At 39.6% G+C, this 27,282-nt stretch overlaps 1 protein-coding gene across 4 annotated transcripts in view; it reads left to right on the top strand.

The window, feature by feature from the left end:
- The window catches only part of TRIO (trio Rho guanine nucleotide exchange factor), a 251,433-nt gene that overhangs the window by 132,839 nt on the left and 91,312 nt on the right, over positions 1-27,282 (top strand). For all 4 annotated transcript variants that reach the window (XM_032117844.1, XM_032117852.1, XM_032117845.1 and 1 more), the window contains exons 14-25: positions 1,978-2,173; positions 2,769-2,935; positions 10,066-10,185; positions 11,597-11,788; positions 12,265-12,414; positions 13,883-13,997; positions 18,691-18,806; positions 22,085-22,207; positions 24,973-25,167; positions 25,279-25,394; positions 25,946-26,012; positions 26,788-26,897. In XM_032117844.1, the coding sequence (XP_031973735.1) occupies positions 1,978-2,173; positions 2,769-2,935; positions 10,066-10,185; positions 11,597-11,788; positions 12,265-12,414; positions 13,883-13,997; positions 18,691-18,806; positions 22,085-22,207; positions 24,973-25,167; positions 25,279-25,394; positions 25,946-26,012; positions 26,788-26,897 (1,667 nt within the window). The remainder of the gene's footprint in view (positions 1-1,977; positions 2,174-2,768; positions 2,936-10,065; positions 10,186-11,596; positions 11,789-12,264; positions 12,415-13,882; positions 13,998-18,690; positions 18,807-22,084; positions 22,208-24,972; positions 25,168-25,278; positions 25,395-25,945; positions 26,013-26,787; positions 26,898-27,282) is intronic.

Below are 27,282 nucleotides of genomic sequence, written 5' to 3'. Positions count from 1 at the left end.
AAGCAATTTCTCTGGCTGGACTGTCAGGAAAACCTGAAGTTTCTTTAAAATTTCACGTCACTTAAAAGGACATGAATAGCAGAGGGAGGTGGTAAGACATGTTGGGCATGGACCAAGTAAAAAGGAAACGAAGGGAACTTGTTAAGGATTTTGTGGGAGGTAGAGGGAAAACCACTCACTCATAATGCCTAAATAGATCGTGTGATGTTTAGAGCACATGGAAGATGAAAGGAGCTTCAAGCAGTGGCTAAAAGCTTTGTCCTGTCTATCTTCCTGAATACTTTAGCCATCAGCTTTTCTGTTTTCAGTGTTAGCCCTGACTGCCTGTTTTCACTTCAGCAGAGGTAGCTGAGCAGGTTTAGGGATTGCAAATAGCTACAAATTGTTCGATACCTCCCATCATGACATAGTTCAAAACTTGAAGATATAGTGAATCAAGTAAAATTTTTTGCAGAACACCTTTAAAACAGGAAGGAACTCACTGGTGCCACAATGTTAATACTAATTGCTTGATGTGTCCATTTTTTTTATGGCATCATGTGAGCAGAATGGAAAAAGCCTTCATGAGAGATTGTAGCAAACTACAGAAGCTTTATACAGATGATTTAACTTTGCTATCTCCCCCATTCTGCTTTTTTTCTAGAAGGCCTCTTTTCCTGGAATGTCTGGTTGTTTAACTGTCTCACTAACTTTGGAGCTATTATAGCCACTTGAAAAAGGGGCAGTGGCATCTTTCTTTTGCTGACAACAAATGACTTTGGTTAAATATTTATGGACTTGGATACTTGATTGCTAATGCCCGTTTAGTCTTTCTGTTGTATCTTGATGCATAAATAGGTACTTTCCTGTCATTTAGCACCATTCACATGAATTTGTCCTACTCCTGAAATTGTATAACACTGGAACTAAGCCATACTTGGTTCTTGATATCTATGTTTGCTTTCCCAATGAACTGCAATAGTTGGTGCCAAAACTGTGCTAAAAATTCTGGGAAAAAATTGGTTATTGGCTCGAGGGATAAGTGTATTAGACATACTTTTTTGAAGTAACTGATGCATCAAATCCATGCCATATGAACTCAACCCACTTTGATAATGGGGGTTGTAAGCACTATCTGTTAGCCTTAAAACCTGTTTTGTATCCTAATTAAAAGGAGAATTTTACATTTTTAGAAAGGCTTTGCAATATGATTTGGAAAATTAATTTGTGTGGACAGACAAGGAGAACTTATTGTTGTGATACATGTGTTAAAAGGCCCCAAAACTTTTTTGGCTACCCTTCTTTGGACATCCTACAGCAAAGAATAAAATCCAGAATTAAAGTGTAAAACTGAAGTGTAGCTGGAAGATATCAGCAAGCAAATTTAGTTCTGGCATTGCAGTACTATTGTAATAAAGTATGCTGTTTGGTTTTGCTGCATTCACTGAGTACCCAGCCTTTTGTGGTAAGTGTGCTTCTCAGTTGTCTGGCAGAAGTCAAAGGTGCGTGTGGCCTGATGCTTCCCGCTCACAGAAGGGTAGAGCTGGCTTTCTTGTAAAAGGGTCAAGATTGGCACAATTGTAAGCTAAGGTGGCTCTTGCTGTGTGAATTATTATGTGGTGCAGTTTGAAGAATTAAAAAGATGTTCCAGATCCACATTTTTCTTTAAAAGTGGAGATAAAAACATGTTGACTTCATCTGTTTCACAAGTAATGTGTTGATGGAGTACCTTAAATTAGGCAGGGGTACCCACAGTGTTGCAAGCACTGGTTGAAGAACTGTAGCAGTTTTCAAAGAGGTTATTTTGGATTGTTTGCCAAAATTTAAAATAAATGATAAGACAGCCCGTGTCTGAACCATGTCAAATTTGATCAGTGAAGTCAATCAGCAGTGAGCAACTTGAATTCCCCATCTCCATCATCAGTGCAACACTGGAAGTAAACTGTTTTCTGTTGTCTAATGGGTAATTGAACATTGTCTCCTTCCTTTTTCCCCCAGATAATTTCAGACCTTGAGTCTTGGAATGATGAGCTCTCTCAGCAGATGAATGACTTTGACACTGAAGATCTTACAATAGCAGAACAGAGGCTCCAGCATCATGCAGACAAAGCCCTGACCATGAATAACTTGACCTTTGATGTCATCCACCAAGGGCAGGATCTGCTGCAGTATGTCAATGAAGTGCAGGCATCTGGTAAGATGGCTCCTTCGTGCTATTCTGGGCAGTGACTTTGTAAGAATTATCCAGTTGTCTCTCCATGGGATGTGTGAAAATAACAGAGATGCTGGTTAACTGCAAGCTGGAGACGTGTGGACTCCTTTAAACTCAAATCATTCGATTGTGTCTGTGAGAACATACTGGTACTATGGCACATAATTTTGTCAGAGTTGGCAACACCTGAAGGTGTTTAGTTTTTATAGAAAGGGATTTCACTCAGGAAGTCAGTAAAATTAGAGTAAATAAGGAAGCATTAGTTTTATAGGTAATCGCATCAATGCAGTCAAGCAAAGATTTTCAGCTTCCAAGTAATGTCTTCCTTTTTTGTTTCTTATGCCCCTTCAATTGATCTTTTACGCTGTATATGGTCAGGTAGGGTAAGTATCAGACTTTAAAAAAATCACATTTCCCTTTCTAAGAGTGCAAACCCCTATACTTATGTAGGCAAATGCTCCAAGGCTTAGGTTTAACTTGGAGAAGCAACTCGAAAATCAAGTATAAAACAGTGGAATTGAGCTGTTTGTCTTGGGAAGCTTTGCGAGTCATTGATAAGGGGCTGTCCCGATTGCAGGTGTGGAGCTGCTCTGCGACAGAGACGTGGACATGGCCACTCGCGTGCAGGACCTGCTGGAGTTCCTGCACGAGAAGCAGCAGGAGCTGGACGTGGCGGCGGAGCAGCACCGCAAGCACCTGGAGCAGTGCGTGCAGCTGCGCCACCTGCAGGCAGAGGTCAAGCAGGTACGGCCCCGCCGCCCCTGGCTCCCTTGGGGAGCTCTGCTCCCAAAAACACACGCGGGATATGACCTCCTGCTGCACAGAGTCTTTCGTTGGGAGCAGGGGATGACTTTGATCACCTGGGAAACTTCATCCTCTGTTAATATTAAGTGCATTTTTTTAACTCGCATCACCGGTCGATCTTGCTGTGTGGATCTAGAGCACAGGTCCTGTGAGGAGCAGCTGAGGGAGCTGAGGATGTTTAGTCTGGAATAAAGGAATCTCGGGGGGGGACCTTATCACTCTCTGAAACTGCCTGACAGGAGGTCGTATCAAAGTGGGGGTGGGATTCTTTACCCAGGTAGCAAGTGATAGGACAAGAAGAAAAGTCCTCAAGTTGTGCTAGAGGAAGTTTAGATATTAGGAAAAATTTCTTCACTGAAGGGATTATCAAGCACTGCAACAGGACTGAGAGAGGCACCATCCCTGAAGATATTTAAAAGACACGTAGATGTGACACTGAGACACGTGCTTTAGTGGTGGACTTGGTAATGCTGGGTTAACTGTTGGACTTGATGGTTGTAGAGGTTCTTTCCAACCCAAACTATTCTGATATTCTGAAGATACCAGTCAAATATTTGAAGTGTAGAGTGATTTGAACTAATGTTAAACTCGTGCTTTTACCATCTGTATGGGGATGAATAACAATGCTCAGTCATAGTTCCTGCACACTGACCTAATACTTCTTGGTCAATTGTTTGAAACATCTACAAATAATGATAACATAATATCAACATAGTTTATTTTCCTCGAAAAGAGAAACAAAGTTTTGCTTCTCCTGCCAAAAAAGTGGCAAGTTTTGAGGTCTTTATCTGATAAACACCTAAAGCTTTGGTGAATTTGAGATGTGGGCAAAGCCACTGAAGTAGGTGAAAGTTTAAAAAAGAAACAAGACACTAGAAATGGTAAGAGTTTTTGATCTTGCTCACACTTGGCAGCATCACAGAAGTTTGCCATAGTCTGTTGTATTACTGTGGCCCATAGTGAGACTGAATGACAACTCCCAAATTGCAGAGTAGTATGAAAGGGATCCAGCTAGACTAGGAGAGGTGAACAGAAGGTTCCCAAAGTATTTTCAAGCAGTGGTTGGTTGCTCTGCAGCAGCAGATGCAAAGTTTCTGTGTGGTCTTGAATTAAAGGAATGCAAAAAACTAATAGTTGTCTGCTGTCAGTGCAATATAGGCATCAGTCAAATACCTGATGTTCTGTTTCAAGCCTTTGTGTACTCTACTGAACTGTGCTGTATCTGCCTTAGCACTTACTCATCTTGGTAAGTGCAAATTACAAATTCCTCCTTTCACACAAGCAATGGTTGAGATAAAATGATTGCACATCAGGATAGTTTCTGTACTCTGTTGCATGTTATCTTGAGGGTAAAGGAAAAGAGTGCACATCTGCAAAGGAAGGAAAAAATTAAAAGAAATAATGTGAATGCCAGCTGAGGCACTCTCATCTCTTTATGGTACATCAGTGGGTTTGGCTGGGATGGGTTAGTAAAAAAAACTAAAGGTTAATTTCCATGATACTGAAATAGTATTCAGTAAAAAACAGAATATAGAACTTTGGTAATATTTCAAAGAGACACTATTTAAATAGTTATTTATATTGCGTGCTCCCACAATAAAGTGAGGGCCTTGGTCCACTAGCTTTGTTTGTATGCAAGTTAAACGTGACAAGAAGGACACACATGTTTAAAACCTGTGTTTGGAACAAATGTTCTGTATGTTGGCAGAAACAGGCATATGATGAACATCATGGATTTTAGGGGAATATCGCTGTTGCACTTCGTATGTGATTTGTAGATCATTCTATAAGAAATTTCTCACTTTTTTGAACCACTGCTAGCCCTGACTGAAACTGAAGCTCAAATTTAGATTCTTAAGAAAGGACTGGAAAAGTTTATTTTATAATAAAGGTACAGGTAGTACACTAACCTAGCCAACTGTCTTTTCTTGGTAGACTGGGATTTGGAAGAAAAAAGCATATTCTGTTTTATATTCCTAGAACACACCTCTATCAAGTGGGATTTTATGTTGAATTAAATGCCACAATAGGTGTGAATTTTCAAACAAACGTACATGAACATGTAGCTGACAGAAGGTTTGTGTATTACTTTTCCAGATTTTACTATACAGATTCACCTGCAATACTTGCCCAGCCTGAGGCCTAAAAATTGAGTGGAACTCAAACTGAATGTTAGTATATTGTCTCATAGGATTTCTTTTGAGACCTTAAATGCTTTGAGGCTAGTAACTCCTAGTTTTGTGATTTCAGTTGCCTTTTTAGAAAACCATATCTGATTTATTTTAATTTTTATTAAGCGTCAGGAAGCATGATCTTCTCCTGTCTCTTCTGCACTGGAAAAAAGTTTATCAGTCAGCAGGTCACAGTAGGTACTTTACCTGAGAGTCAAATGAAGTGGTAAACCTCCTCTTCAGTCTGTTTTGCTGCCTGAAGCAGTGAACACATGGTTTTCCTGTTCAATTACTGTGATTTTTCTGTTAGATTTATTGTTGATGAGCTGTGTGTAAGCATATTTATTATGTAGATGGGATACTGTCTCCATAGCAAGAATTCAAACAGTACTGCCATTTAAATTTTTCCTGCCACAGCTACGTTACTGCTGTTGTATTTTCACACACACACACATACACACACACAAATGTGTTTATATAAAATACCTAAAAATATGTAGCTTGTAGTAATGTTAAGAGATTAGACCGGAAAACTGCAGGAATTTAGACAAATACTTGCAAAGATTCTCTTCAGTACTAGGAAGTGAAACTTGGTGCTTAGTGAATTTTGATCAAATAAGCGCAGAAAGTAGACAAAAACATTCAATATTGCTTCTTCCTTAACTATGGTACCAGTGGCATTGAAGTGGCATAGGAGGAAGCAGAAGAGCTGGAAGACAAAAGGAGGTTTAAAGAAAACCTTCAAAGAATTTACTTGTCAGCTTGATGAGTAATAGGTACAGAAAGGGAGAAACCAGATAGAAAATTACAGTGTAGAAAAACCAGGGAAGACAGGGGGAAGAGAATGCTGACTGAAATAAAAAGGGACAGCTGTATGTGGGGAAAACAACATGGAAAGGGAAGTGTGACCACTTTTTTAGAGGGCAGGGACATATGAGTAGGTGGAGGCAGAGGAATATTTATGAGAATGTCTGTCTCATCCAAAACTCCAGTTGTCTGTTTGGCAGACAAACCTTTTTTATTAATCACCTAAAATACAGCTGTTGAATTACTTATTGCTGCAATCACTCCCACATACTCGCTTTGTGGAATCAGTGCTTTACTCTGCTTAAGGTCAAAATCCCTACCAACCTCCAAAACCAATCCAATTGCTTTCAGTATGCTCATTAAGCCTTTTCAGTGCAATATTGTCTGCTGTTCTGATCATGGTGTATGTTCTTGGATATATAACTATGTATACATGTATGTACAATGGTGTACAGATACTTCTGCCCTCAAGAGTAACTGGAGCTGCTTTATGTTTTCACTAGGAGATCTTTCAACTTGGTGCTTGAGCTCTGATTATCCCAAAATACTACTCAGGAAGGGTATGCTGGCACTCTGTGTAGTGCCATATGGATATGAAAACATAGCTAGGACAGCAGACTGAAGCAGGTTGTCTTGTGATCATGTTTAGTTACAGTCAAAAATAGGTCCAACAAACTAATCCTAAATCAAGAACTTACCTACAGACCTACCTATTTGACCCTTTCAAGTGTCCCAAGTGACCCAAGTTCTGTTTCATTTCCACATTTTTGCTGATGTTCTACTGATGCTTTTCTAGCCTCTTGAAGGCTGTGAGGGGAGAGATGGGGGTTGTGATCCACTCAGACAGGGAGGTGGTGGGAACATGCCAACCAACCCTGAAGGCAGCACCCCTGGAAGAAGAATAGGCTCCCTACTCACTAGTGCTTATATTTTCCCCTTGAGTCAGAGCAGGGGGACGGGGGAAGTACTGCTGGCAAATTTTCCTCCTGTGAGTTTCACCAGCATGTGCACTTACACCCTGACCTACACCAAGCAGGAGGGCAAGTCTTTGTGTTTGAAATGGCACATTCTGTTCTAGCTGTCTCTGCTGTATATAATGGGATGCCAAGTCAAGAGGAGCTTTTGATTGGTCTTAAGCATTCTCCTTCGTTAAAATTCTCTGAAGAAGGCTAGATGTATAAGAACCCTAAAAAGGTGTGTTTTGTTACACAGTACCTGGAAGAATCACTTTTTAAGGTAGAGGAGGAACCTAGAATTACTTTTGTAAGACAAAATAGAAATAAAAAAGGGATTTTAAAAGAATTGACTGTCTCTGTGTTCTTGCAGACAATTTATTTCTCCAAGTGTAGTTTCTATCTACAGTCTGTTGGACCCATCTGCTTCCCTCAGAAGCTGCCCTTTTTCTTGCTCCTGAGGCTTACCCAGGCTTGCTCCCTTGAATGTTGACAATCCCCAGGTGCCTTAGCAACTTAGAAACTCCCAGCTTCTTTCATCATCCCTTTCGTGTGCCCCAGGCTGTGATCTGCAAGTGTCTCCTTTGCAGTAGGAGAGGTTGTTCCAAAGCCAGAGCCATCTTCCCCTTGCTTGCAAGGCTGCACCTGACCCAGTGCTGTCTCCCCAGAGGACCAGAATGTGCACTTAGTTACACGTCTGGCAGGTGCTATCATGCCCTCCCTTCTACACTGTAGACTTACTCTTTTCTACAGACTTCCAGAATTTATATAGGAGAATTCAAATACATGTTACCAGGGTGGAAAAAACTTGTTAGCTATTCATTGTGCAGACGGAAGTGGGAAAAACCGCATTAATAATACAACAATATCGCAGTCTGGGTAAGTATAAGACAGAGGGTGAGATTGTGGTGCAGATTTGAGGGAGTGGATGTTGTGTCAGGGTGGCTAGACCTCAGCTGCTTCAAGCTGTCAGACACGTCAGAGCATACTTTGGATGTAGACCCACATGTGCCTTTCAGTTTTGAGGAACTGGGTTTTAATAGGTTATTTTCTTGGGCTCTGCCTGTGTTTCCAGTCTGCAAGTACAGTCATATCATCCTGGTTACTCAGTAATAACCTGGTGCATTACTGCATTAATCGGTAGTGTCATGTGTGGATCACTAGATGAGAATATTTAGTGTTAAGAGCTAACTGATTTGTTAGTTAATATATTTATTAGCAGTGGTTAAAGGTCTAAAATCAGTTAGTAGGAAAAAGTTAAAAACACTGGTGAAGTTCAATTAAACTGGGCCTAAAGTAATTTGCTCTAGAATACCTAGAAAACTGCCTGAAATAATGTCATAGACATTAGTGCTTATTGTTTCCAAACATCAGGAGATCGGATGAGATTCTGGAAGCCTGGAACTAATCTACTAAGCCTAATCTACTTCTCAAAAGGAGGAAAGGACTACCTAAGGGAGGATTATAGGTCAGCTAGTTTAAAACAGTTCCCAGGAAAAATATTGAACCAGGTAGCTTATTAAACTTGAACAGTGACAAAAGGAGAAAAGGCTAACATAGGTTAATTAATCATAGTTTTCCACTGATAACCCCCCCTTTCTTTTTTCTGACAGTGTAACAGCTCTTCTGGGAGGGGTGGAAAAGCAGTATCAAAGCTTTTAATATAGTTTAACTCAGTCTGGACCTAACTTACTATGAGAATGTCATATGAGACTACATTACCAAAAATGATAACTTGCTGAAAAAACATACTCAGTAACAAAAGTTATTAAGAGACTCAATGGATTGGAAAACAGGTTTAAATATGAAAAAAAAAAATTGTATCTATCTGTATTTGGATACCGCTAGATCATGACAGAAAATCTACATGTTAGAAATTATGCTTTTAAATTTGGAGTTAAAGGCAAAAGAAGCTGGAAAAGGGGTTTGAGTTCATCAGAAGACCCTGGATTACAGTTCAGAATTATCTTGATGTATGGGAGAATTGTGCTTTAAGAAGGATATGAGTTTTAATAGTGAAAAATCCAGAGCATGAAAAAATAATCAGCTGAATAAATACAAGGGTAATTACTGGCTGGGCAGCAGTTCCATAGAAGAGTTGTAGAGATGACAGTGAATAACCTGAATTATGTCCCATTTTACTCATTATTTGAAAAATTATGACTGCAGTCATGGTTATCAACTGAAGAGAGCTCATAAAAGAGCAGTGTTCTAGAAAAATAAGGCAACTTAACTTCACATGGGAGAGATTGAAGAGACTGTGGTCAACAAGATAAGAGGAGTCTAAAGGAGGGAAGCGGATAATGTTCCTGATGGAGAGAGGAGAGAGAAAAACAAAGCTGATGCAAAGAGGGAGGAAATGTTGGGGGGTTTGTTTGTTTGGTTTGGCTTTTTGTTGCTTTCTTGTCTTTTTTTTTTTTTGTCCCTGGTTGTGGGCAGGAGAAATGAAATCAGCTAAAATTGAAGCAAGAGATAGTTGAAAGACCTACTATGACAAAAAAGTCTAGTGAAAGTGTGAGATTGGAGTCTTGAGTAATGAACAAGGTGGAGGTCTTTTGGGAGGGGTCTAAAAAGTTGTATATTCCTGCTGTTGATAAGGACTGTATAAGGTGGCCTCCTGAGGCTTCTGCCTAGCCAGGGATTCTGCCAGTTTCAGTGGACATGTCAAAGAAGGCACATTCTGAAAAATGAAAATCTTTAAGCAGTTAGAAGGACACTCAATGGTCACATTTTTCTCAACATTACTATTCAAACTTATGTGCATACTTTTTACTAAGCTATATGTCCTCAATTTACATTACTGACACTGGCTTTTAGGCAGCTATTGCTTGTAACTTGTTCCAGCTTTTCAGGTGACAGAAACGGTACTCAGAAGCACAACCTTTTTCAGAGTGAGAACTGAGACCACAAGCATGTAGTAGTTGACTGCAAACTGCGAGTTGTTAGCTCAGTGAAATTGTAGTCAATGTCATTCACTGTGCTTATTCAATGTAAAATTCACTGTAGTATGTAATTAAAAAATTATTTAGTTATTGATTCCAGTGCTAATGTGACCCTAAATGCTTTTTCCCCTACAGTGGTGCTTTTTTGCTGGTTAGCAGTGGAATTGTATATTTCATGGTCTTCTCTTTTGTTACAGGTTTTGGGCTGGATTCGAAATGGAGAGTCAATGTTAAATGCTGGGCTTATCACTGCTAGCTCTTTGCAGGAGGCAGAACAGTTACAGAGGGAGCATGAGCAGTTTCAACATGCAATAGAGGTAAAAGCACCATTTTAGTGACCATAGTCTTGTATTTACAGTTCTCTGTAAATAGCACTCTTGGATTCATGCTACAGTATTTTTAGTTTAGGAAAAGCTGTTGAACTCGTGGCAAAGAGATGAAAATGCTTACTGAGAAGGTGTTTTTTTTTTTTTGTTCTTATTCATTTTGAAGCTGCAGTTTCCAGGTGAACATCATCTCAGTGTCTTTTTGCGTCTTTGTAAAGTGATAGCTGTTCACAGCAATTTTGCTGAAAATAGTGTTTTCATTTGTTATTCCTTTACTAGAATATAACCTGTAATGCTCAATGTAAAAAAGTTAAGCATAAATGGAACAGGAAGCATCAGTTTTGTGTATTCTGAGGTTATCCTTTAATGTTTCCATTTTTGTTTTCAGAGTAGGTTTCACTGAAACTTGTGTGTGGTGGTGTGTCAGTCCCCTGCCATGGCTTAAAACTAAACTTATCGGATTGGTCATATTGCTGCAAAAAAATAGGCAATGTTTTTAAGATTGATTGAAGTGCAGTATTATTCATTTACATGCACTATTGAGTAACTTAGTACTAATATTAGCAATATTATGATTGTTTGGGTAGACTATTTTCAGGAGTACTCTGCCTTGCAGTAACTCTTTAATGTTTGTTTCCTGTTTGGTAGAGTTTTATGCTTCCCCTCTCTTGATTTTTTAAAAAAATTTTAATTACAGTTTGCATTATATGCACCCTCATTTTGAGAGCTTTGGTAACTCTCAAGTACAAAAATCATGAGACCTCTAGGTGTTAGTCAAGTTAAGAATAAATGACTAGAAAGCTTAGAATTCTGTGTTTCCTGGGTCATTCTTTACTGAGATACAATAACACTTAGTAGTATTTAACCCTTTAATATTTTTATATTACTTGATTTTAGGCAAGTATTTCTCTGCACAGAGAAATACAGTTAAAAAAATTTGTCAATAGAGAGTTGTCTTTTTTTTTATCGGTCTGCACGCCTGCTCACTACTGCTGTGCAAAAGACTGAAACTAATGCTGTAAAGATTGCCAAAATAAGATGCCAATTCATCTTCTTTTTCCTCACTGTGAAGGGAAAGAAAATCAAACTGAAATTCATAATTACAACAACATGCACTGCAGCATAGATAATGTCCCATGTGGCTAAATGCTAGACAGTTATTATTTGTTAAGAACGGCTATTTAGTGTTGATTTGGTGATAAATCTCTACAGGATTTATTTCCTTTGTATTTGCATAGAGAAGTCACACAGTAACTAGTATCAGACAGTCATTTTTAGTTGATGGGTGTTTGTGCATGTGTATAGAAGTGTCATTGACACAGTGGAAATGTGACGCTCTGAGGTCTTCAAGGAAATGATCTCAAGTGCTCCACTGAACTCCTGACTTTTCACCTCTTGTCAGAAAACACATCAAAGTGCCCTGCAGGTTCAGCAGAAGGCAGAGGCAATGCTGCAGGCTAATCACTATGATATGGATATGATCCGGGAGTGTGCAGAGAAGGTCGCTTCCCACTGGCAACAGCTGATGCTGAAGATGGAGGACCGTCTCAAGCTTGTGAACGCCTCTGTTGCCTTCTATAAAACTTCTGAACAGGTACAGAAATGCTACATGATCTGTGGTCTGCCTTGGTTAATTCCTCAGCATGGCATAAAATAGCATTACTTGAAAAAATGGTTGATGAGGTTTGGTTATATTTACTCATTTGATGGCCAGTTCTGGTTTTTGTGTGGGAGTCAGAGAGAAATCAGCTTAATCTGCTTGTCCACAGAAAAATTTGGGGGAAAGTTGGCAAGGTTGCTTCCTCTGCAGTCATAACTTAAGCCCATCCAGACCTATGCAGTCACAGAGGCAGAGAAAGATGATCAACTTTAGGGGCAGCCTCTGAGCAATTCCACATAAGCAGGCCAGTGCTTGCAAACCTACAGCCAAAGTTTGTTGCCTTCTCTTAAGTCCCAGTCAAAACATGTCAGAAGCTAGGGGGTAAATGTAAGGGGTAGGTGGGTTTTCTTTTTTTGAGGCTTGAATTTTGATTTTTTGCCTTACTGAATTGGTCTCCTTTTTCCTGAAAGGTGTGCAGTGTGCTGGAGAGCCTGGAGCAAGAATATAAGCGAGAAGAAGATTGGTGTGGGGGAGCAGACAAACTGGGTCCCAATTCTGAGACAGATCATGTTACTCCCATGATAAGCAAACACCTGGAGCAGAAGGAAGCGTTTCTGAAGGTAAGGTTGGGGATTTTTTGTGGTCTCCTGTCTTGGGAAGCATGCAGGCAAACTGCTCTTACAGTGCTGACGTGGCTGTGGAAAGCAACAGTGCCCGTTCCAAACTACAGGTATGTCCCCAACTGCAAAGATGTGGGAAGTGGCGTGTTAACTGCTTGTGACAGTGATTGAGAGAATACTGCCAAGTGCATAAAATTGTAGCCAGTTTTATAAATACATTTCCTGTTGAACTTCAGTAGATGTCAGATCTCCCAGTGTGACTGAAGAGGAACTGGAAGTCACTGCCACTCTAAAGAATGCTTAAAGGCTGCTGCTTTGGAAGAGGAGTGACAGTCACACAGTGCCATTGCTGCCTGTGCATCAGAGCAGCTCTCAGATGTACTGGGACTACAGTGGAGTACGGAAGGAGGAAATTGCTAGACAAGCATCTGGGAGTAGTTGGGTTTTGTGTAATAGTCTTCAGATAAATGAAAGATTTTTGTTCCAACTAATGTCCCAGTGAAGAAGGTTATTGATCATACTGAATTAAATGTGTAGCATGTGCTTGCAGAGCAGTGTAACTAACTCTGTTATCAAAGGCATTTTCCAGCATCATGATGAAAGACTACTGAGAGAATAAAACTTTTTTGTTAAAAACATTTCTGTTCTCATTATGCAGATTACAACATGCAAAAACATATTAACAGAACTCAAAGTATACTGCCTAATAGATCCTTCTGCAGCTGGCATGAATTACTAATCTTTGTTTTAAAATGGTATGAGAAATGACTTAGTGTCTTTGTTACTGTATCAAACCATTCTACCTTTATCTAACCTTTTGAAGTAGCATTTCATAATATGCATGTTAAAAATGAGGCAGCCAGCCCATACATCGTATTTGATGTATGTTAAGATGAAGAATACAGGTGAGCTGAGTGCTTGCAATATAGTGGCAAGGACTGAAAGCTCTCAAGGCCTTGCCTTAGTATTTTAAGGGCGGGTTTTGTTTTAGCGCTTTTGGTTTCACTTCAGCAGAGCATTCACTTTTTGTTTAAAGTACTAATGGAAGTTTTGGAATATCCAGGTGGGTACATAAGCATATGCACTGTGTTTACGCAGTAAGCAACTTCAGGTGGCACATGGCACCTACACTAAACAAACTTCTCTGTGGGCTCTGAGTCATGCTGAAAGCCCTAGAGCAGGTAATTGCTTTTCAGGTTCTTCAGAAAAGAGGAGAATAGCATTTTATTTGGGGTTGTTTATCCGTGGGGTTTTTTTTTCCCTGCCAGGTAAGGTGTAACTGCTATTTGGCAGAAAAACTATTTTAAGAGTTGGGTTGGCTTGCTTACTTGTAGAAAGATTTAACATGCAGTGCTTTCCAAAATTGAAGAGGGTGACAAATGTACAAAAAGGGGGTGACAAGATCTTAAATCTCTTCTGCATGTGTATTTGTGTATCTTCAAATAAAGTTGTACCTCTGACTCTCTAGGCTTGCACACTGGCTCGGAGGAATGCTGATGTCTTCCTGAAATACCTGCACAGGAACAGTGTCAACATGCCAGGGATGGTGACACACATCAAAGCACCTGAACAACAAGTGAAAAGTAAGGGGCTTCTTGTTCTCTTTCTTCTCCCAAGAATGTGATCATCATGTGCTGTGGTATGTGGGGTGATGGGGTAGTGAAGCCTGCCCAAGTGGAAGGAGTTCTGTCAGGCTTAACAGGAAACAAATTGCTCAAACACTTTGAAGGAGCTGACAGTCTTCAAAGTCTCTGATACTCAAATGAAGGTGCTTGGAATTCTTTTATCTGCTACTTACACCTAATCTTTCTGTTTGAGACTCAAATGTGCTGCTTTTATTGAGACAATGAGGTAGTAAACTTCCACATGATAATGTTTGGTCTGAAGCCAAGTGGGAGCTGATCACTGTAAGCTTATTCAGTGTGTTGGTGCCATACATTCTGCAAGTTCCCTGGGAGTGCCGGAGTGATACTGAGATTATTGCTTGTACCATGCCCTTAGGCCCTTCAGATAGTTTGAATCAGTTGAGGAACTTCATGAAGTATAGGGTAATTTAAGTCATGTTTAAACTAGATTTGTAGACATGTGGCAGCTGAGGTGAAGCTGGAAAGATCTACTATGTAAGGCTTGGCTTTTGCTAAGATTAATAATACGTAGTGCAGCTCTAAGGTGTAATAAGCACTCTAGGGAATGGAGAGAGACCTGTATGGCTCTGAGGGACAAAAGTGCAAAAATCAATTGGGTACTCATAGCTGATGTGTGTGGTAGCAGAACAGAGATCAGAGAGATTCAGAAGTAAATATGCATTTTACTAATTTAATTGCCAGTCATATTCTGTTCTGTGCATTTTGAAGCTGTGACTGAACGCTCTGGCCATGCTACAGTCTCAGAATCAGAGAAGTCTAAATTTCTAATTAAATGCTGTTTGCACCTACCCAAAGGGGAGTTATGCATGCGATGTAGCCAGACTCAAGAGGAACATGTCAATAAGTCTAGAGGAAAAGTTGCGGCAAGGAAAATTCTGGATGGGAGAAAGTGTTACAGCAAGATGGAGTAGAGCAGGTAGCCCAGAGAGGTAGTAGGATCTGTACCCCATAGAATTTGTAAAACTTAGTTGAACAAGCCCCTGAAAAACTTAGAAGTTAGTTCAATCTCCTCTGCTTTGAAGAGGAGATTGAAACAGATGGCCTCCAGAGGTCACTTCCGCTCTAATTTACTTGATGACTCTATTAGAAAAGGACATGTTCACTGCTTCACTTTAACTACAATGGGAAAACAGTTTGTGCTAAATTTACACAGTAAATTTACTGACAGTACTCAGGTCAAAGTCTGACTGTACTCAAGTTGAAGATCCTCCTGCAGTGAACTTCTTATGTTGGAAAGAGAATAGGGTATTGGCCGTACTCTTAAGGAAATGTTTTTCCTCTGTCCCCAAGACATCAACATTTATAGAACTGTAAAAAACAAAATCTCAACACCAGCAGTATCAATGCCAGCAGTATCAATAACTGAACCTGACATTTGCCCTTTAGCTCTTCTCTCAGGAAAAGACAAAGAAAACAGAGCAGAAGCAAGCAGGAAGTTGTAGCTACCACACTTACTGAGTACTTTTTAAAATTCAGTTTTGAAATCTGTATAGGAACCTTTACCTTTCTGAAAAAGGTAAATGTGCTCATATGAGGAAAGAATAAAAAGATCTCTACTAATGTCCTTAAGAATAGTAATTACATGTTAGAACCATAATGTTATGCATGTTCTGTGTACATTTAAAATTCTAGATGAGTGATACATGTTTGAAAAGCAACAAAAAACCAGCAAAAATCCCCAAGTAGAAAAAAAATAGCTATTGCTCTAATACTTTTCCCCCCATAAGCCATGCAATATATGCTTCTGAGAATGAAACATGAGTTAAGATAGAACTAGTGGGGACTCCTTCCTGTTAGGTCTCAGTGGTATGGTGGTAGCTGACCAAATGATGTAAAAGTTCACTCACTCTGTTCTTCCTGTTCAAATCTGCATGTCAAAAAAAAAAAAAAAATCTCCTTTCACCTCTTTTGTAAATAGAGAAAAAAATTGGGTGTTTATTTTGGTGAAAGAGAGGTTACATATGTTCTAATAGAGCATTACACACTCATACTCAGATGTATGCTTGAAAGTGTCAGACAGCAATCAGTATATAGTTTATAAATTAACGCTTTAAAAACTTGAGTAGTCCTAGAGTTTCTGCAGAACTGCTGAACATTTTTCAAAAACCTTGTTCAGTGGCATACTTGATCCTTACTCCCAGATGCAGATTAAGTTATCTAGAAAAGTGATGTCTTAATCTAGGCAAAGTTTAGTTAAGCACATGCTTCATGGGGAACAGGAATTACAGTGGTACTGAACTCTGAGAGGTGTCCTTAAATCCCTGCATACCAGCATATGATAATTTCTTTGATTTGCAGTTAAGAGTACCCACATACTGTCTCATTTAGGAAGGAGTTGTGGCCTGAAACTGTGATATGACAGGTGGGTTGAGTTGGTGACAATTCCTGCAAGCTCAGAAATGAGCGCATCTTCATCTTTGTTTCGGGTGCTAAGTCTGTGTGCATCTCTGCTACCAGTCTCTGCAGTACAGGCTGAGACTGAGCACAGTTCAGGAACTTGTCTAATGGTGCTTTTATTTTCAGATAGGCTGATAGAAGGGACCAGGACACATAGAGACAGCTAAGAGCTCTTTGAGCCTGGAGAATAAGCTGAAAGTTTAGGGAACAATCCTAACAAATGTTGGAATCAAAGTAAATGACAACAACAGGGACTGTAGTTCAGGTGGCTTGAGATATAGAGATGCTTTTCCAAACCTGGTATTAAATATTGATGTTCTATAACTCCCTTAGAGTAGTTTATAGAATATTTTTTCTCCTCTTTGTCAGTCCAAGAAATTGATGGCACTAACACTAACAGTGCCCAGCCAAATATCTCTCACTGCCTTGCCATCTGTATCATGTCCTGACAGAACAAATGCTGTTCCAATTAGCTAAATTCACCTCGCTTGCTCTTTGTCAGAACTACTTTGCTTGCATCACTATCAAGATGTCTCTTTGTATATGGTGTGTCCAGTTGGGTGTGTTGCATTGTATAATGGTAATTGTGTCCCACCCACTTCACCTCCCTACCTCCTGAAATCTGGCATATATTCTGAGCAAGTGTTCTGGAGGTGACATAAGGCAGAAATAAAACTGAGAAAGCAGGGGAGGCTCATAGCAGATCAGCTCATAGCTTGGCTAAGGGACAGATCAGCTGAGGCATATTTGAGGGGAGCCTGACCAGCAGAAAATAAAACCTTGGCCACAGTGACCACATTCCAACGAAAAGCAAGTTCTGGGTGATCTCAGCAGCCTGTGGCAAGTGGGAATATGGTGCTTCTAAGCAGGAGGATGTTGGCAGCGATGCAGACAGGTTTCATAATCCTCAGGGAGGCTGTCACAAGTGGCTGTGTTTGGTCCCAGATCTCTGATGAGGTAGACAAATATGCATTTCCCTTAGGCTTCCTGTTATTTGAGCTTCTCTGTCAAACTGTTTCTTGGAGCTGTTAGCTTTTGGGATGTAAAGCATGGTAGACCTGCACAGTGGGAGAGCAGAATGCAGAGACCTTAAGACACCTAGACCTGAAAGCCTCCACTTGTAATTATGGATTATGGAAAATAGCCAGCCCTGGGTATAAGTAGAAAAGCAAGTAAAGTGTTGATGTAAAGAATGAGCCTTTTTTGTGGTGTCTTCTGCTTCTGCTGGACCTCTGTTTTGGCTCTATGCAATTCCCACAGAATCACCTGGTGGAGATATTGGGTGTCCCCATTCCCCTCTGCTCAGCCTCCCCTCTTGGTTTGCAGTAGCTACAAAGTCAAGTAGGGCTGCTGCTCTGGAAGCAGCAGTGGGTAAAGTAAGCTTCCCAGGAAACTAGAATTTCTTTGTTTGATGGAAAAACCATAAGTATTAAAGAAGCAGAGTTCTGATAAGGTCTTCTGCATAGTATAAGCACAAGGTCTTTGTTAGGAAGAATTTAAAATGTTGGACATGTGGGATTTGGATGTGAATTTTCTGATACTCAGGAATAACTAACTGTGGAGTTAATTATTTGATTACCTGGAAGTTCTCTCAAGGTTCAGTGAACATTCATATTTAACAAGTCAGCTTACTCAATTATACACTGTTGGGTTTTTTTTAATAGAGAATTACATACTTAGTAATTGCCTATTTTTATTACTTGGGTTTCTGTACATATAATGTCTGCTTATGCTGCATTTGATCTTGTGGTGACCTGAGGTTGTACATTTGTTCATGTGTATTAAATGGTTAAAATACTTTATTGATAAAATAATGTAAGACTGATACATTAAAACCACTTTTTTTTACTTCAATTAATGTGAGAGTTTAAGCATGTTGTGATTACTTGCGCATGCTTGTTCTTTCTGAGGAAACCCCATCAAGAGCCAACTTTATCAGCCTACATTTTCAATCCTGCTATAAGAAGTGGCAGTCCCCTTGTGAAAAATATTTGAGAGAAAAAAAGGTGTCAGCAGTAAGTTTTAGTTGCATCTCTAGTTTCTTTAACCAGCATTTCTGTAAGTAATGAGAAAGGAATGCTCTGTTTTTGATGACTATCAGGAAAAAGCCAAGCAAAGACTAACAGAAGGAGTAAGTGTATAGTAAATTCTACGAAGTAAAGTACTTTATTCCCCTGATTTTCATGTGATATTTTGATTTTGGTTGTCATAAGCTCTGTTTTCATTTCTTCAGATATCTTGAATGAACTGTTCCAGAGGGAGAACCGTGTGCTGCATTATTGGACCATGCGTAAAAGACGTCTTGATCAATGCCAACAGTATGTGGTGTTTGAAAGAAGTGCCAAACAGGTGAGGGTTTCATATGAAAGTCCTCTTTGGTGTGATCAAGGGTGACATATGCTGTCTTCTCACAGTAACAGATTTGTCATGGACTTCAATATTTCAAACGGCTGAAAGATCAGAAGGATAAAAGTAGAAAGTTGAATTATTTGCCTTCCCTTTAATACAGAACAGCTAAATTTGGTGAGGCAGTGAGTCTGTAACTGTTGTAACTTAAAGGTGATGTTTTGCTTCTGCCAGCTTCATCTGGTACTAGCAAATCTAATTTCTGCAAGCTTGTGTTTGACAAATTGTTATGCTTGTTAACTTTTACACGCACACCTAATTTGTCTGGGGAAATTACAGGCAGCAGCATTTTTCTCAGATGTTGGAGGAAAAATATCTAATTAAGTTGATTGGCAGTTCTAGAAATCTGACAAGTTGGATAACTCATTAAACAATAATAACTGAATTACTTTGGTTTTTCAATTCTTTGTGTGTTTGGTTTCATGGTTTCCTTTGTGATAGATCCACCTCTTGGTATTTTGTTGAGTTTATCAGTCTGGAAAGAACTATTAAGTAACTACCACACACACGCACAAAAAATCTCCTTCACTAATCAAAACAAATGCCTTAAAAATAAGTAGGGGGTTCAAGGCAGAAGTGGTAAATAGATTGATCTGTGATAGTTTTTTACTCCTTTTTTTTTTTTTTAACTGGTTATAAGACAAAGAAAGGAAGCTATCTGTGTTCTGCAGAAAAGGACACAACACCCATAGTGTAAAATATAGTCAGATCTACTTTAAAGGACTCAAACCCCAAATTTTTTAGTTCTTTCTGGCAGCTAAGTTAGACAAAAGTTTAAATGCTATTGGTCTGGTTTGCTTTCTTAAAAGAATTCTCAAGTCTGCCTTTCTTGCTTTCACAAAGAAATTAGTGCTAGATGAACCTTGGAGTGAATTTGAAGACTGATACCTCTTTAAAACAACACCACCATCCCTTCCCTGTCCCACCTCCGCCCTCCTCCCCACCCCACTTTTGAATAACCTTAATGTAAACCTCTGACAACCACATGATCTACTTCTTTTTGTATGGAGATTACTAACTAACAGTCAAACCCTGGAGATAAAGATCTGTCAGCATTTTCATTGTAAATCCCATTTTTCAGCAGTCACCAGTTCAGGAATTGAAAAGCAAAGCAAACCAAACCATATATGGGACTCCACACTGATTAGCCAAAAAAATGGAAATATTGCTCTCTTCATTTAAATGTCTTTTTGGAATTCGGAAGAACCTGTTCTCTGTGCTTTCAGAACTTGATGCCCTTGTGATGGAGAAGATACTGTAGTAATTTACAAGGACAATGGTAGATTCTCAAGTCCTTTCAGAGTTAAGGGATTACCTGATCCCTAAACTGATTTCTCCAGTTCTTGCAGTGATACCTCACATGAAATGAAAGCTGATCTAAACTGTAGGAATTAACATCAAGTTCAACTTTCTGTTATACTGTGCCTGTAGAGAGCTGCCAGCAAGGTATGAAAGGGACAACATTTCATTCTCATGCCAGGGGGATTGGAACTACATGATCTTTAAGGTCTCTTCCAACCCAAACCATTCTATGATTCAGGAAGGGGAAGTTTTTTGTTTATCATTCATTCCAGCATTGTGTAATAAACCCACTAAAAAAAGGCAGAGGTTAAAATCTTAAAAGCAAGAAATATTAAATGTTAGTAATATCAGCAGTAGCTATGCTGCCTGTCTACATCAGTCTTCACTTGCAAAGATGGACATTAGAATGACAAGGGGTGTCATAGAGGTGGCTGGTTAAAATGTTGCTTTTTTGACAGAAGTCCAAGAGTTGGTTTGTTTCCATCAGCGACTTCTTAAAAGTATAGGCCCATCTCAACAGGCTTGCACCTGTACTAGTGTGTGTCTAAGAAAATGGCATCCTGGCATTCACATTCAGTGTTCAATTTTGAAGGCTTTCTACTCATTTCAGGTTGTGCACCAAGATGGAAAAGAGTTTGAAATGGAAGTAAGGGAATCAACCTTGTTTCGTCACACCTTTGATGAATCATTGGTGGAATTATAATACAGACAGTGCCTTTTCTGATTCAGTGTAAGGTCATGTGTTTGAAACATACATATCTACTGTCCACCAAGATAAACCTGTGCCTGTTCTTGGTAATGTGGATAGATAACTCTCATAATTTCAGTTTATCCTTTAAAGGGAAGAGTGAAGACCCACTAGCAGTCTACTACTTTTTCTCCTGGGATATTAAATTTTTGTCTAGTGCTCTGTGTATTTACTGAAGATACAGAAGATACACATGCATTTAGTAATAAGGTGGTTCTAAGCAAGCTGTATAAAGCTCTTTGAACATCTACTATTGGCTTTGTCAGAAACGAGAAGTTTCTAAGCTGCCATCCCGCTGCATGCTGCTGTAGGAAGCCTGTATTTAGAGCTGCAGAACAGCTGCCAGTTAGATTTTTACTGTTATGCAGCAGTTGGGAGACGACTCTTGCTTTTTCCAGGAGCCAGAGATTCCTCATGACCACTGAGTTATGCTTAAAAGGGCAACAGGTAATGTGGGTAAAGCATAGATAATTACATGGATCACCTTTTTTCATAACAGTAGCAAATAAAGTGTCAGGATGTGGAAGGGAAACAATTTTAGTTGGCAGTTCTTGGTTCTTGGGTTTTTTTCTACTTACACATATGTGAATTGGTTTAACTGAGACATGTCACCATTCCTTCTCTGCTGCAGGTTTAATTTTTAGGAGCATAGACCACACTTTGTGAGGCTGGAGTACATGTCAGCAAAAGAGTGAAGTGATAGTTAAATCTTGCATGCTTGGAAAGTTTAGCCTACACACTTCACGGTCTTATGGACACTTTTACAAGTTGGAAAATGTGTATTTCTGAGTTTAGCTGTCCCATGTGGCACTGAAAAAGTGATTTTTTTCTTTTTCATCAGCTGGGGAGTATGCTACCAAACTTGTGAACACAGTTAGTTAGAACCTTTCAGTGGTGGACTGCTGTAGTCCTGCAGCAGTGGACTTCCCTGAAGTGTTCAGATTCATATGTCATTTTTAATTCTTTAAGCATTGCTTCATAGATTAAGTGAATTATTTAGGAGTTATGAACTATTTGATATTTTAGAGGTATTAGATGGTTGCCACAAGTGACATAGACTAAAATTCACCTGTGGTCAAGCGGTGTGTGTGAAATACTGATTACAGATGGTTTCTGTTGGCAAAAATATATTGCCTTTTCTCTTACTTTCCTTCATTATTGCTTTATTTAGGCTCTGGAATGGATTCATGACAATGGAGAGTTTTATTTATCCACACATACTTCCACTGGTTCCAGTATCCAGCACACTCAAGAGTTGTTAAAAGAACATGAAGAATTTCAGATCACAGCAAAGGTAAAATAAATAAAAAAATTATCACAAAATTACAGAATACCTAGAGTTGGAAGGAACCTCTGGAGATCAGTTAGTCCAATCCCCCTGCCAAGGAAGGGTGCCCAAGAGCAGGTTACACAAGGCTGTGTCCAGGTGGGTTTTGAATGTCTCTGCAGAGGGAGACTCCACGACCTCCCAGGGCAGCCTGTTCAGGGCTCTGCCACCCTCAGTGCAAAGAAGTTCTTCCTCATGTTAAGATGGAATTTCTTGTGTTTAGTTCATGGCCATTAGTCCTTGTCCTGTCACTGGGCTTCACTGAAGAGTCTGGCACCATCCTCCTAACAGCCGCCTTTGAGATGTTTTATATTTTGGTGAGATCCCCTTTCAGTCTTCTCTTCTCTGGACTAAAATGGCCCAGCTCCCTCAGACTCTCCTCATCAGACTGGTGCTCCAGACCCCAAGTCATCTTTGTGTTCCTTTGCTGGACCCTCTCCATTAGCTCCTTGTCTGTCCTGAACTGTGGAGACCAGAATTGAACGCAGTACTCCAGATGTGGCCTCATTAGGGTCAAGCAGAGGGTCAGGGATCACCTCCCTTGACCTGCTGGCCACTCTTCCTGGTGTACCCCAGGATACCTTCCTGGCTGCAGGGGCACTGCTGGCTCATGCTCATCCACCAAGACCCCCAGGACCTTCTCCACAGAGTTATTACCTAGTAGATCAGCCCCCAACCTGCGCTGGTACTTGGGGTTTTCCCCCCCCAAGTTGCAGGACCCTGCACTTGCCCTTGTGGAACTTCATTAGAATGATTTCTCTGCCCAACTCCCCAGCCTATCACAGTCCCGCTGAGTGGCAGCACAGCCAATCCCCCCAGTTTCATACATCAACAGACTTGCTGAGGGTGCATTCTATTCCTTTGTAGGTTGTTGATAAACAAGTTGAATACAAGTTGAATTACATAAGAAACAAAATAAAATAACTGAATTCCCCCTGCCCATCAAAAAATGAAAAATCTTGATGTGTCCATCAAGATCTGCTTACTTGTAATGGCTTTCTCTCTGTATTTCTGCTGAGAATAGAATAAACCAGAAGATAACCAGCAGATAATCATTGTTACTGGAGCTCCATGAGCCCTATGTGCTGCTGCTTTCTCATGACAAAATCGTAGTGAGGTAGCTTAAAAATGTTTTCAATATGTACAAACCTTGCAGGGCCTTTGATTTCCACTTTCATATCTTCATGATTGTGGGTTGCTGAATGTTCATTTAGGATATAAAATACAACAAGCTGTATTATTATTCAGCTTATTATTAATTGGAAGATAGTAGAAAAAAATAAAGCTTTATTTGTTAGGTAACTCATTAAATTAAAGTATTCTGTGATTCTGCTGTAAACCTTTTTGAGTCAGGCAGCACAATGTAATTCTGCATCTCTGGAGGCCTTTACAGAGATGCAGATGTCACTCGTGAGGCTTAGCAGTTTTCACATGTGAAAGACAGGCAACCAGTGCATGACTGAAGTACCTGAGTTTGTAGCCATGTCTGTCTCTCTGTTTTGTTTTGCCACCTGTTCAAGCTGTCATCTGTTTCTCCCTCTGGCTCTCCAACCTTCATAGAGAAATAACAGAGCCCAGGAAAGTAAGCAAGTGTTCATTTGTCTGAAGGATTACCCCAGAAGAGATTTGGAGATGGAGTTGGTCAAGGGGACATGTGGGAAGGGAGAAAAGAGAATCCAGAAAGAACAGAGATCACTTCAAACCTGGATTTTCTTCTGTCTGAGCTTTGCTCCAGACTTTGATTTGCTGGATCCCTTCCAGTATGCAGAGCACCCCTGCTCCTCCTTAATTCCTCTGTCAGCCTGCAGATGATGTTGGGGCCCCTTTTGAAAGGATGTTGTTTGTATCACTCCCTTGGCATTTTGCTACCTGTTGAGAGGTAATTCTATACTGAAAAGAAATACTTGGATGAGGGACCATTAGAGAAGAAAAAGAATTAATAAAAGAGGACGAACTTGATTTTGTCAATTAATGTAAGAGTCAAGTTTTTATTGACTATTTTGCTTAACTCCCTGCTAGCAAGGGCCCTGACAGTACCCTTCACTCATGAGAGAGAGAGAGGTGGATGTATAAACTCATCCATTGTGGATGATTTATGATTTACATGAAAGAAGGTGCTTAGTCTTAGGCAGCTTGTCATTTGGGAAAAGCACTAACAGATTTGGTGGTAACTGCTTCTTCTCTTAGTTTCTCTCAAAGAACTCTGTGCCAACAAAGCATAACATAGAAAAGATTTAAAGAATGTAGTCTTAATCCATTAAAGAGTAAAGTATATAGTAAGACTTACTTCCATCTCAGCATTTCAATGGTGTCTAAAGGAGGTAGATTCTTGAGACTGTGGGCCAGGTCCAGTACCAGTGCTTCAGTGGTAGTGGACCAAGTACCCTCTTTGGCACCAAAATGCCTTTGTATTGATGCAAGAGTACCCATGCTGAAAGGCTTGCCTAGCAGAATTTAATCTCTGGGTGAGATATGAAGCACATTTTTCAAAGAAAAATAAACAGTCTGCTTTCAGTCGTGTAATAATAAAGCCCAAGGAAACCTACATTAATCTTGTGCTGTATTTATTAGGTAAAAGGTATCTGTATAAAGGAGTTCCGGGAAGAGAGAGGAGGAAGGTAGCTCCTTCAATTCCTTCTCTAATTGCAGTTAGTAGCAGTTGAACAAAATGACCCCCTGCATGACAGATAGAGCTTGTAACTAACTGTTTGATATTTTCCTGTTTTTCATAGCAAACCAAAGAGAGGGTGAAGTTGTTGATACAGCTGGCTGATGGCTTTTGTGAAAAAGGGCATGCTCATGCAACAGAGATTAAAAAATGTGTCACAGCAGTGGATAAGAGGTACAGAGACTTTTCCCTGCGCATGGAGAAATACAGGACCTCTTTAGAGAAAGCTCTGGGTATTTCCTCCGATTCCAATAAATCGGTAAGAGAGATTTGAGTGTGATGACAGACAAACAAGCTTTCCTTGCATTTGATTTAGCTACCGTTTTCTCCTGTCTCCTTCCTTAATCAATTCTTCCTTTCTTTAATAAAGAGCAAAAGCTTGCAGCTGGATATAATCCCAGCCAGTGTCCCTGGGTCAGAGGTGAAACTGCGCGATGCTGCTCATGAGCTTAATGAAGAAAAACGAAAGTCTGCCCGCAGGAAAGAGTAATACATTTATTTATTTTTAATCAATGAGAATGCATAAATCAATCCTGATAATGAAACAACTGTCATGGCTTGTCTGGCAGCTTAGAAATCATATAAATGGTAAAAAGAGAGTGATAGTACTCAGTATCTCCTATTGCCATTTATTCGCGTTCGTTCTCACAGATAATTCTAGCATGACAGAATCTTAAACTTTCAAAACTGTTAGACTTCTTTTAACATGCATTTTTCCTTTTTAGAAATAATGTGAAATAACTGTGTAAGGGGAGGAAGCAAGACAAAAGTTAAATGACTGTAGCAGTGAAAAGTGTTAGAGAAAAAATTCCATCTCCTTCCCCTTTCTTTTTTTCCTGGTTAGTAATGGAGGGATGTTACCTCTTAGGTTTCCTTCATCTGTTGTCTCTCTCTTCAGATTTCAGTTCTCAGATTTTTCTTGCTGCAGTGGAAAAGCAAAAGCTGATGAGGAGAGGAGAAAGATGTGTTCTGGTTATTATGCATTCATAGTGATCTAACAGACTGAGATTTGATTGTTCTTTCTGTTGTCACCTAAGGTTCATTATGGCTGAGCTAATTCAGACAGAAAAGGCTTACGTAAGAGACCTCCGGGAATGCATGGATGTGAGTTTTCTTTTTTTCACTAATCTTTGAAGGCAGAATTCAATCCGTTGCTTTCTGTTTCTTTCTGGTTTTAGCAGCTGAGCATGATTGGTTTGGAGTCATAGGGCCAAATTAAGTAATTTTACTTCTGTTAGGAAGAAATTTAGAATTACATCTGATAGCAGCCATTTCAGAATTCACCCTGTATGTTTTGCTTTTGTCGGTACTGAGTTTCAGTATTGGTTCCTTTCCCAATTCAGAATCGTGTGCAGGGCTTTTGTTTTACAGAGAGGAGGGAAAAAGGAGGGGTTTACTTTATTTGCTTTGCTAGCAATAGAGAAGAGCTTGTGCTAATTCTCTTATTATCTGTATCACATGTTCTGCTACTAGCTGACTTTTTGAATAGAAATTCAGTGAGATTCCATGGAAAAGTGCCCAGTAATTGTTATGCTGAAGCAACTAATGTTCAGTGGTAGCTGTTGCTCAAAGCATGAACTTCTACACTGCAGACATGACCTTCATAAGGAATATCCTGAAGCATTAGAGGTTGTCAAGAACACTATGCATTTTAAATGATGAAGTCTCAGGGACTATGTTAAATTGTTAGTTTTAGAACTTGTATTTCACTGTCAAAATCACAAGGTGTATTTGACACAACGGGCACTGTCACAATTGGAGATGATGCTGCTGTGTGATCTTTGTCTAGTTTCTGTCCAGGAATGCGTATTTACAGATACCTGGCTGCTTCTGTTGGGAGTTTATCATCATTTTCACACATCTTTTTTGTTCTGGGCAGACATATCTATGGGAAATGACAAGTGGAGTCGAGGAGATCCCACCTGGTATTGTAAACAAAGAACACATTATCTTTGGAAACATGCAGGAAATTTATGAGTTCCACAATAAGTGAGTGACTTATCTTCCATTTCCATACTACTACTAAATCCAAATGATGACCTGAGGGATTTCCTAATGAAAATATTGTGTATATCAATAATGAATGCTTTTCCATTAAAAAAATTTAAAGATTTTCCTCTTGCACTGCTAAATTATTTCAGCTGTTGCTTTTTGCAGACAGGTAGGTACACCATTAGAAACTGTATCTTTCAGTCTCGGTCATCTTTCAGCATTTAAGAAATTATTTGGATACATCAAAATTTTGTCGTAGGTTTGTCAGTTGTTCTGAAGAGATGAAAACCAGTGAACTCAATAGGATACAAACATACCACAAACATTAGGGCTTTGTCATTCTTTCAGAACCCTCATTCCTGATATCCTAGTGCAGCTGTTA

This window comes from Corvus moneduloides, chromosome 1, assembly GCF_009650955.1.
Source record: "Corvus moneduloides isolate bCorMon1 chromosome 1, bCorMon1.pri, whole genome shotgun sequence".
NCBI lineage: Eukaryota > Metazoa > Chordata > Aves > Passeriformes > Corvidae > Corvus > Corvus moneduloides.
Note: the sequence above shows the minus strand (reverse complement) of the source record. Positions and strands in the feature narration are given on the sequence as shown.